The sequence below is a fragment of the Vulpes lagopus genome, chromosome 5 (genome assembly GCF_018345385.1).
Source record: "Vulpes lagopus strain Blue_001 chromosome 5, ASM1834538v1, whole genome shotgun sequence".
NCBI classification, from domain to species: Eukaryota; Metazoa; Chordata; class Mammalia; order Carnivora; family Canidae; genus Vulpes; species Vulpes lagopus.
The window spans coordinates 14,443,395-14,455,482 of record NC_054828.1 but is presented as its reverse complement, the minus strand read 5'-3'; the positions used below and the strand labels follow the sequence as shown (position 1 = coordinate 14,455,482).

General features: G+C 39.5%; 1 protein-coding gene across 2 annotated transcripts in view; it reads right to left on the bottom strand.

Annotated features, from left to right (window-relative positions):
• The window catches only part of SYN3 (synapsin III), a 456,205-nt gene that overhangs the window by 358,352 nt on the left and 85,765 nt on the right, over positions 1-12,088 (bottom strand). For both annotated transcript variants that reach the window (XM_041755595.1, XM_041755596.1), the window contains one exon: positions 10,863-10,954. In XM_041755595.1, coding sequence (XP_041611529.1) covers positions 10,863-10,954 — 92 coding nt within the window. The remainder of the gene's footprint in view (positions 1-10,862; positions 10,955-12,088) is intronic.

The following is a 12,088-nucleotide window of genomic DNA, read 5'->3' as shown; positions in this document are numbered from 1 at the left end:
GTACTTGAGAGAAAAAGAGAGAGAGAAAGAGAAAGAGAGAGAGGGAGGGAGGGGGGGGGAGAGAGAGAGAGAGAGAGAGAGAGAATGAGCAGTGGGGAAGGGGAGAGAGAGAAGCAGATTCCCTGATGAGCAGAAAGCCTGATGAGGTACTTCAGATCTCAGAACCCAGAAATCATGACCTGAGGTGAAGGCAAATGCTTAACTGACTGAGCCACCCAGGTGCCCAGTGGAATTTTAAATTCTAGGTTCACGAGGGTCAGAAGACTCTAGGCAATTATGTGTGAAATAAAGAGTAAAGGAACATTGTTTCACAATGTGCTCTGATGGGGTGTTTGAGAGTTCCCAGGACAGAAACAGGGAAGTTGAGAGCTGATCAGGAGCTAATGTGATAGGAGGTTTGAACAAATCACCCTCTTCCCAACCTTCCTAGCTACTGTTTGCCCATCTATAAAATGGGGACACAAAGAACAGGGAAGAGAGACTCTTCTAACTCTAGACTTCGAAGACCGAATAAAATATCCTCTCCTGTGGGACAGGTTGACACATCTCTGTCTTGCCCCAAGCATCTTCCCTGGAAACGGTTAAGACTAGGGTGGGTACCAGGGGGAATATCGGAGTCTTTGATGCCTTTCCTCAAGGTCTTGTGTTACTTATGCTTTCTGGCTCCTCTCTTCAACCCTCTCTGAGGTCTGACCTTCTAATGAGCGGATGCACATTATCAGCCACTGTGGTTTGAACGGGTGCCTGTAATTTAGTGTTGCCTAATGCTGGAAACTGAGAGCAGGGCTTGTGTAATTAGGCTGGGGCCTCATTAATGTCTGCCTCCTTGGGTATTTTTCATTCCTGATTTCTCCTGTCCTGCATTTTGAATCCCATCTGTCTGTATAGGCACGGCTGCCCTTTGTTATCACTCCACTGTGGAGCCAGTCTTGAATTTGGGCCCAGAACGGCCACGGCCATCACAAAGCATGAATCTTAACATGCCCTGGGATGGCCCCTGCTCTGCCTTCTAAATAGAATTTTGCAACTTTACTGAGAACCTGGATGTCTGGGTTGCTCTTAAGCACCTCGGGCTGCCTGGCAGCGCACCCTAGTTTGGGAATTTGACAGAAACCAGAGTAAGGGACTCTATCATTTTAATTGCTATAATTACTGATGATTTAACCAACTTGTATGCAATACTTTGCTATTTATAAAACATCACTAGAATCTGACCTTGAACAGAGACTTGGTCTGCTTTGTTCAGTGGTGACTTCCTAAGAGAGTTAGTCTCTTTTTGAGCCTCCTACCCTCATGCTGTGGGGCATCTGTGGAAGGCATCAATCCCACTCACCGGTCTCTGCTTCTCTTTGGCCGAACTGAGGCCCCAGCAGGAGCCTGGAGGGCAGGGGAGGGAAGGGTGGTGGTGTTTCTTTCTCATGCCCACCCTGCTTCAGTACCATGACTCTGGAGGTAGCCGTGTTCCTCCGCCACTGCTGGTTCAAGTGCGGGACTCTCCTGCTCAAGTCTAGGTGAAACCTATTAGATTAAATCTATTAATTCTATTTCCTCTCCTGCCCTTTCATCCCTAGGGATGATAATTGCTTCCTGCTGTTGTTACATTCTGGATGCATCACGTTTCTTTAGCCCCACACACTACTCTCTGTAAGTGGTTCCTTCGTTACAATATTTATATAAACCATTTGTGGGCGAATTCTGTTTTCTGCTTAGCCCCCATCTGATACAATGCTCAATATCTGGAATAAAGCTTGCAACCTAGCAAGCCCTTGATAAATATTTATGGAACAAATGAATAAACTTTTCAGCCAAACTATGTAAAATATGATTACCTTTTACAGATAAAGAAATGAAGGCTCAAAGAAGTGGATTCTCAGCAACACATTTCTGATGGAGAGCAACACACACATCCTATACCCAGGATGAGTTTACACCACACTCAATGTCTGGAGAAATCTCTGAGTCCTGCTGCTTCCTGTATAGACTCAAGAGTCCACACATGCCAGTCTGGGGTAGGCTTGACAGGGCCAGAGGCCGTGGAATGGACGTGGGTAGAGTAAGGAAAAGAATAACAGAGTCTCAGGACATAAAGACACTTGGAAATTCACTTGGCATTGAATCAGAAATCACGGTTCAAATCCAAGTGCTGCCTCTTCCTCTGCCCCAGCTTTATCGTGGTGTGACTGACCAATAAAAACTGCATATATTTAAGGTGTAAAACATGTTTTGATATATGTATATGTTACGAAATGATTACCACAACCAAGCTAATATTCTCCTCACCTAACATAGTTTACCACTTTCCCTCCTAAGAGCACTTGAAATCTGCTCACTCAGCAAATTTCAAATATACATTATTATCAACTATAGTCACTATGCTCTACATTGTCCCCAGAACTTATTCATCTTATAACTGTGTGTACCCTTTAACCAATGTCTTCCCATTCCCCAAAATCTGCCAGCCCCTAATAACCACTATTCTATTATTTGTTGCTATTGGGTTTAGCTTTCTCAGAATCCACATACAAGTGAAATCATGTGTATTTGCCTGGTGTGTCTGAATTCACTTAGCATAATGTCTTCCAGGTTTATCTATGTTGTTGCAAATGGCAGGTTTCCTTTTTTTTTTTTTTCTTTAAGGCTGAATAATATTCTATTGTATATATACCACGTTGTCTTTACTCATTTATCGACTGATAAATATGTAGGTTGTTTTCACATCTTGGCTACTGTGAATAATGCTGCAATAAACGCGGGAGTGTAAATATCGCTTCAAAATATTTTCTTTTCTTTGAATATATACCCAGAAGTGGGATTGCTGATCCATATAACTCTATTTTTAATTTTTTTATTAAAAATTTAACCTCCATACTGTTTTCCATGGTGGCTGCACCAATTTGCATTCCCACCAATAGTGCATGAGGGTTCCCTTTTACCTACATCCTCACCCACACTTGCTACCCTTTGCCATTTTTGTTAATAGTCATGTTAGCAGGTGTGCTATGGTATCTCACTGTAGTTTTGATTTGCATTTCCCTGATGAGTGATGTTGAGCATCTTTTCATGTGCCAGTTGACCATTTGTATGTTTTCTTTAGAAAAACATCTACTAATGAACAAGGGGTTGTGGAAGGGGAGGTGGGCGGGGGGTTGGGGTGACTGGGTGATGGGCACTGAGGGGGGCACTTAGTGGGATGAGCACTGGGTGTTATGCTATATGTTGGCAAATTGAACTCCAATAAAAAAATTAAATTAAAAAAAAAGAAAAATGTCTACTCAGGTCCTTTGTCCATTTAAAAAATTTGGATATTTGGTCTTTTGCTCTGCAGTTGTATCGGTTCCTTATATATTTGGGATATTAACCCCTTTACCAGACAGGTGATTTGCGAATATTTTCCCCATTCTGAATGTTGTCTTTTCATGTTGTTGATTGCTTCCTTTGCTGTGCAGATTTTTTTTTTTTTTTTTAGTTTTACTTCTGTTATTTTTTTTTTTTCTAGCTTCATGCAATTGTGGTCTAAAAAGATACTTGATATTATCTCAATTTTCTTAAATTTGCTAAAATTTATTTTCCAACTTATATAATCTATCCTGGAGAATGTTTCTTGTGCATTTGAGAAGAATATATATTTTGTTGCAATTGCATGCAGTGCTGTGTCCTTCTGTTAGGTCTATCTGATCTAAAGTGTAATTCAAGTCCAATGTTATCTTACTGATTTTCTGTCTTAGTGATGTAACTTAAGGGTACTGAAGTTCTCTACTATTATTGAACTGCTGTTTATTTCTTCCTTCAGACTTGTTAATATTTGCTTTTTATATTTAGATGTTCTGATGTTGGGTGCATAGATATAATACATTTGCAAAATCCTCTTGATGATCTGACTCCTTTATCATTATATAATGTCCATTGTTGTCTCTTGTTACAGTTTTTGACATAAAGCCTATTTTGTTTAATATAAGTATAGTGACACTTCTGTTGGTTTTCATTAGCATGGAATATCCTTTTCCATCCCCTTACTTTCAGCCTATGTTTATCTTATCTTAAAAATAAGTGTTTTTAAAGTTTCCTATAGGCAGCGTATTGCAGGATCTTGGGGGTTTTTTTGTTTTTGTTTTTGTTTTTTAATTCATTCAGCCACTCTGTCTTTTGATTGCAGAATTTAATCCATTTACTTTTAAAGTCGTTATTAATAGGTAAGGACTTACTATTGCCATTTTGTTCATTGTTTTCTGGCTGGTTTGTAGTTCTTTTGTTCTTTTCTTCTTCTCTTGCTGTGTTTCTTTATGGCTGAACATTTCCTACAGTGGTATGTTTTGAATTTTTCTTTTTTCTGTTTTGTGTATCTCCTATAAGTTTTTGCTTTGTGGTTACCATGGGGCTTACATAAAACATCTTATAGTTAATAACAGTCTATTTTAAGCCATAACTACTTAACTTTGATCATATACAGATTCTTTTGTACTTCGCTCTTCCTACATTTTGTTTTTGAGGTTGCAATTCACATCTTTTTATATTGTATATCATTAACAAATTATTATAGCTATAGTTTTTTAAATAGTCATTTAAAAGACACGATACTTTTTTTAAAAAAAGACGAAATATTATATGAGCATTAAAAGTGACTTACACACCAGTATTACATTATTAGAATATTCTGCATCTGACCAAATACTTAAACTTTATCAATGAATTTTATTTTTTCATATGTTTCATGTTTATCTAAGGACACTAATTAGTGTCCTTTCATTTCAGTAAATTCCCACTGACTAAAAGTCAGGTGCATGAATCTTCTCAATATTTTCCTACCAGATGGCTGTGGTACTTTTGCACAACACTCATAAGGAGGAACATACTGCCTCTTTAAGCAGCTCTATGAAGCAGTCTTGCTGAAGAGGTGGGTCCAGTGAAGTGGTGCCCCACACGGGCTCTGAGGTCAAACTGCCTAGGTTTAAATACTAGCTTTGCCACTTACCGGCTGGAGACCTTGATTCCATTACCCAACTCACTGGTGCTTCAGCCTTCTTATCTAGAAAATGTGGATTATAATAGTACATACCTTATAGAGTTGCTGAAAGGATGAAATGAGTCAATACATGTTAAGTGCTTGGAACAGTGCCTCGCACGTAGGAAATGCTATAAAGTGTTTGTTAAATAAAAATTCATGAATTTTGTATGTGTAATTCAAGCTGGCTTAATCAAAAAGGGATTTTTTTTGGCTAAGGTTTGGAGATGAATCTGGATCCAGGGCCTTCAATAACATCATCGGGTCATTTACTCTCTGTCCCTCCCTTGGCTATACTTTCCTTTGCCTTGGCTTCAACCCTAGCAAAACCTCAAGGGAAAAAAGAGATGGCCACCAGCAGCTCGAGGTATCCGTCCCACCAGCTCAGCAGCCCCAGCAAAATGCACTTGTGTCTCCCACCCAAGGGTTCCAGTAAAAGCCTCACAATGGATCCTCATTGGCTTGTCTTAGATCCCATTACAATATTCTGATTCAGTCTGACACCAAAAGACATCAGCTCTAGACACCACACAGACTGTATACTGGGAAGGGGTCACCCATATGAAAAATCTAGATGTTGTGCCTCAGAGTAGAAAGGATGGATGCTGGAGAAAACCAGCTGTGGTCTGCTTTACCATCCATTCTGGTCAACTTTTCTGAAGGCACTTCTTATAAGCATGACTTCAGAAAATGTAGGCTTTGCTCATACTGCACACTTGAAAGTGATTAAAGTCATTTTCAGTGCAACACCTAAGTCTCTTTGAAAGCGTATATTGCAAGTCAAGAACTCTGCTCAACGTTCCTACTTTGGTAGACCACAGCTGGGCTTGAAACAGTACTATGTGGCAGAGGAAGATTCCGACTGACTCCGTCCCTTCCTGCAGGATACATCGTGAGTTGGGCTGGGGCTACCTGGTTTGTATGCACCTTCTCTCAGGTCTGTGAACTTGTGGCTTGCCAAAACAAGCTGTCCAGCTAACTGTAAGCACCATCCTGGACTTGGACAGAATAAATCTCAACAGCCGCATGGACCCTGAACCCAGTGCTTTGGCTATATTGGCACTGCCCTCACAGCTCTGGTTACTCAAGGTATGGTCTTCTACCAACACCAGCAGCCTCTGGGAGCTTGCCCATACCCTTGCTGCTCAAGCTGAGGCTTCAGGTCTGACAGCATTAGCTTCACTAGGGAGCCTGTAGGTAATTCAGGATCTCAGGTGCTATTATTCGAAGACCTAATGAATGGAAATATGCATTTTAACAAGGTCTTTAGGGAGTTGACAGGCACTTAAAATTTGGAAAGCACTACTGTATTAGTTTTCTAGGGCCACCTAAGCAATGTACCACAGACTGGATGGCTTAAAACAATAGGAAAGTGTTCTCTCACAATTTTGGAGGCTAAAATTCTGAAATACAGGTGTCAGCAGAATTGGTTTCTTCTGAGGGCTGACAGGGAATTTGTTCCATGCCTGTCCCTCCCTCAGGGTGACTGACACCAATCATTGGCTTTCCTTGGCTTGTAGATACATCACTTCACTCTATTTTCATTATCACATGGCACTTTTCCCTGTCTCTGTGTCAGGCAGCACACTTAGCCCCAGCTGACCCAGACCCAGTGCAGGGCCGATGTGAGAGCTTTCTGGGGAGGTTCTCCATCAGCCTACACACTGGAAACACCTAGGGAGTGTAAAAACTACAGATTCCCAAATCCTACCTTCAGAGATTCTGGCGAAACTGGTTTGGCATATTGCCTGGCCATCAGAATTTTAAAACACTTCCTAGATAATTCTAATCTGTAGCCAAATTTGAGGTCTAATAGGATGGACATTCTCGTTTCTATATATTACAAAATAAGACAATTCAGTTCCTTTCCCAGATAGAGGAGTGGAGCATAAGCACAGATAAATTTGATAATTTCTGAAGTATAATTTGAGGCATTTGTTTGGTGCTCATAAATTTAAAATTAGTCTCTTTTGGGATCCCTGGGTGGCGCAGTGGTTTGGCGCTTGCCTTTGGCTCAGGGCCCGATCCTGGAGGCCCGGGATCGAATCCCACGTCGGGCTCCCGGTGCATGGAGCCTGCTTCTCCCTCTGCCTGTGTCTCTGCCTCTCTCTCTGTCTCTCTGACTATCATAAATGAATAAAAATTAAAAAAAAAATTAAAATTAGTCTCTTTCTTATCTTTATGATAATACATTACTTCCTTTGCCCTAGTAATGTTTTTCACCTGGAAATCTCTTTTTCCCCCCTGATATTAGTACAGCTACATCACCTAGCTTTCTTTTCAGTTAAATGGTATATATATATATATTTTTCCATCCTTTAACTTTCAAACTTTTTATATTCCTATGTTTTAGATAAATATCTTGAATAGAATATAGCTGGATTTTTAAAAATCTACTGTGAAAATTCTGATGCAGATGCCCTATAAATTACAGCATTCAGTCCTTTTATACTTAATGCAATTAATGATATATACTCGTGATAGCAAATAGTTTAACTTACAGGATACTTTCTGAAGGTTGTAGTTCTCACAAGTGACCATGAGAGGGCGACTCCAGTGGACTCAGACATTTATAGCCTTGAAGGGACAGAAGAAACCAGGCATTTTCTCTCTCCACCACTGCTTCCAAGGGTGTGCCTTCCCTACAATGTTTGGGCATCCTCTGACCATGGGAAGAATAAGGATGTGTGCTTGAGGACAGAAGTGTGGTGAACTGGGGAACAAAAGAGCAGCCCAGTGGTCATGCCCATCCATGGGGTAAGTGTAGCTGAAGGTATTCATTGGGTTATGAGCAGAAGCTATTGACCAACTTGTATAGAAAATTTTCAGTACTTTATAACCAGCACTGCTGTACAGGCCATTTATATCAGTCTGCTTATATATTTGGATTTAAATCTACCACCTTATTTTATTTGTAATACACATTCTATGTTGGTTTTTCTTGCCTTTCATGTCTTCTTTTACTATTTCTTCTTTTCCCTCTCTTATAGCTTTTTTTTTTAAAAAAAAATGCTTTATGTATTTATTTGAGAGAGAGCAAGAGCAGGGTGGCGGAAAGGAGCAGAAGAGAGGAACAAGCAGACTCCACGCTGAGCACAGAGCTCAATGCAGAGCCCAATACCAAGGTCCTGAAATCATGACCTGAGCTAAAATCAAGAGTTGGAGAATTAACTGACTGAGCCACCCAGGTGCCCCTCCCTCCCTTATAGCTTTTAAGTTTTACTGCATTCTTTTTTTTTTTTTTTACATAATTACCCCAGTATAACTACCTCATTCATCTCTGACTTTTCAAAGCCTATTATTAATCAATATGTTTTCTTACCTCCTTGACAAGACAATGGCCTCAGAGCACCTTAATTCTATTTTATCCCAGTCCCTACTATCTTACTGTCATGTATTTTAATTCTTCACGTATTTTTTAAATCTATAAGACATTATAGATTATTATTATAGATATTATTTGAAGACAATATTTATTAATATTTACCACCTTCTTTGTTGTACATATCTTTTTGCAGCTCTATATTATTCCAGAATCATTTTCTTTTTGCCTAAAGCATGTTCTTTAAACTCTTCCCTTAGTGAGGGTATTCTCTGTCTAAATGTTTTCATTTTTGCCTTTATTCATAAAAAATGTTTCCCTGAAGATGAAATTAGAGCTTGGCAATTATTTTCTTTTGGCATCTTGAAGATGTCATTCTACCACTGCTGCCTGGGAGCTTTCAGTCTGTTACTCCAATAAAGAATCTGCCTTTTTCTCTCTGGCTGTTTTTAAGATGCTTTTTCTTCATCTTTCTATACTTACACTATTGCGTGTTGGTGTATAATTCTTTTTATTGATCCTGCTTGAAATTTGCTGAGCTTCTGGTTTTGGTGGTTTGGTAACTTTCTGAAAGATTCTCAAACATCAATTTTTAAGATATTGCCTCTGCTCCATCTCGTTTTGAGATTGTTTAAATGTAAGATTTTCTCAAAAGATCTGATCAACTCTCCTGCATTTCTCTTTTTCTCTCTGTGCTTCATTAGATTTCTTCAGCTCACCTTTCACTTCATTATCACGTTTTCAATGGTGTGTAATATGCTGCTAAACACAACACATCCAACAATTTTGATTATTACAGTTTTCAAGTCTAGAAGTTGTATTTGTTTTTTTAAAAAATGGTTGTGTCACTTTTTATTACTATTGTTTTATATTTCTAGAAGATATCTTCAAATCTGATTTTTTTCAACTTAATTATTATTTTTTTAAAGAATTGCTCTCTGATAAGTCCAGTACCTTACATCTTTCAGGGTCTCTTTCTGTTGCCTATTGTTTCTGTTTCTTCTCATTCATGGTGTCTGTGCCTGGTTATCTTTGGCTTTATGCTAGCTATTCTAAAAAAAATTTATCAAGCCTAGGATGAAAGTACCTTCCTCTACATACAATTTGCTTTTATGTCTGGCATGTTTGGGATCACCATAAACCACGTTTAAGGCTCCCTAGAAGTTCAATCAAACTGCAATTTAAACTGCAACTACTTGTGAGGACTCATGTACTTATAATTCTCATTTATCTTGAAGATGTGGTCCTTTGGGGTCTCAGCTTATTGGGGGGGGGCTATCATTACTTTTCCCACCTTGTGTGGCCTTGGACATTGACCTCTGTCTCCCTTGTTCCTGCTAGGCTATCAAAATCAATTTTCAAATTTGCTAGACTTCGCAAATGCTCTCAAGAAAAAGGTAACTTTTGTACTTATTCATCTTTCTGGGTTTCCTTTTCCTCATTATTCTCTTCTTGGTAATTCCTTAATGTCTTGCCAACTCTTTGAAGACTTTCAAGATGATCATTATTTAAAACCAGTTTTTTAAGTTGTTTTCAGTGGCAAGGTTGGTCCAAATAATCTAGCCCATCATTATTAGAAATAGCCAAATAATGTCTTTCTTGGCACATGGTAGTCTCTCAGTAAATGATGGCTGAATTAGTTGAATTATCATAATTTTCCAAACATGCTCTCTTTTTCTGCCTGTCTGCATTTACAAAGACTGTTTCCTACCCTTATGACGCAGAGAATGCCCATATTCTACCACTGACAAGGCTCAAAACCAATGCCACCTCTTCCTCAAAAGTTCTTTCTGTTTTCCTTACTTCCCCAAATCTGAATCCTATTTCTCCCCCAGCTAAATTCTCAGGAGACCTGGTCTGTATTATTCTGGTTAATATATTAATATTAGAAATATAGGTAGAAATATGTTAATAGGTAGAAGTATATAACACAATTCTATCTCTTCTGTTGATTTGTACTTTCTTGACTTTTCTGGGCTTCTGCAGAATTCCCTTACTCCTCTTCAAGCTCAGCATACATTATAAACAGATTCTTTGGAAAATGGTATATACAGTACTTTTAGGTTTGATGTCCTAGGAGGGGATTCTTTGAACATTTAGTATGCCATATGCTGGAAGCAGGCTGTAGCTCATTCTAATAAACCCTTACATTTGTATAGCACTTTAGAATGAACAGGGCACCCTCACATACATGTCTCTTACTTGAGTGTTGCAATCGTCATGCTGCAGATGGGAATCTGAGGGTAATAGAGACTAAATAATATACCTGAAATAGCGTCACAAAGCCATAAATGCTCCAGTCTTTTCTCTGCAAGCTCAGGGCTCGTTCCAGCACACCACCATTGCTTCTCCATATTATTTGTGTGGCTAGTAATTCCAATCGCAACAACACCTAAAACTCTTTGAAAGTAACACTCAGTATGTGAAAGTACATGTGGTGTGGGAGTCCGGTCAGAGGCAGCAGAGAGAGGGGTTAGCTCTGTGAGGTACCCACACACATGCCTCTCAAATGAAGGTTTTCTATATCTCAGTCCTCCTTACCTCACAACCTTGGTCCCATTTCTCATGACTTGCATGTCCACCATACAGCCCCCAGTAACATAGGCAGCTAGGTTCAACTCTGAGAATTCAGCCTGAAGGAGAAAGCAAAACACAAAAGGATTCATAAAAAAATAATGATGCTAAAAACTATTAACATTTATTGGGTACTTGTATGTGCCAAGTATACACTTATATCTCACCTGAATCTTAGGAAGTTGATAATGTTTTACTTCCCTTTCTGAAACATGAGGAATCCAAGGTGCACAGGCATGGTGCTATGTACAAGGTCACATAGTAAAAGGCAAAGTTGGATTGAAACTCTTATGTCTCCGATTCACAGACCCATGCTATTAGCCACTACTGATTTCTACTTTCTTGAAAGTGGAAGAAGCAACTCCAGCTTCAGGACTACATGAGGCCAAAGGCTGTTCAATATAACATTTTCCCTAGATTTCTCCAGTTTCAGGTTATGCAGTAGTATGGCATCACAGCTAGTGCTTGCTTATCACTGTTAATGGAGTCCTCCTCATCATCTGTCCACTGCTACCTCTTTTGGTCATAGCCCCTCCCTCATCCACCTACATGGTTACAGTAGAAGCACCAGAGCTGTGCATTGAAATAGTTCTCAGCCCCTCAGTCACAGCTGATGGGGCTGGCACTTGACCCAGGGTGGAGGAATAAGGTGCCCTTGTATTAGAATTTAAAACTGCTGAGTGATTCACACAGTTTCTTTCTACAGGCTGTATTTAATATACAAACCCTGAGTATAACCAAAGACCATGTTTTCTGCTATCTGGATTGGGAAAGTACAGAAAACAAGGAGGCAGAGGGAAAAATGTCACAGTCTCTAAGAGAGGGGCAGAGACAAGAGATGAGTAGTCTTGATGTTTATGTGCCAGCTATAATCTTGCCCTTAGGCTTTACTGCAATACATCTGTATCTTTATAAGTTAATCTTTTTGTTTTCCTATTTGTTTAAGCAAGATCTGCTGAATTTCTGTTGCTTGTGACCAAGGCCCTATGGAATACATCCCTTCTACCAGGTTATATACTCCCTGGGGACAGTGATTCCAGGTTATCATAACCATGCTTCCTAAGGTAGCCATAACAAAGTACCACCACTAGGTGGCTTAAACAGCAAAAATTTATTTTCCCACACTTCTGGAGGCTAGAAGTCCAAAAACAATGTGTTGGTAGGGTTGCTTCCTTTTGAGGGCTGTGAGGGAA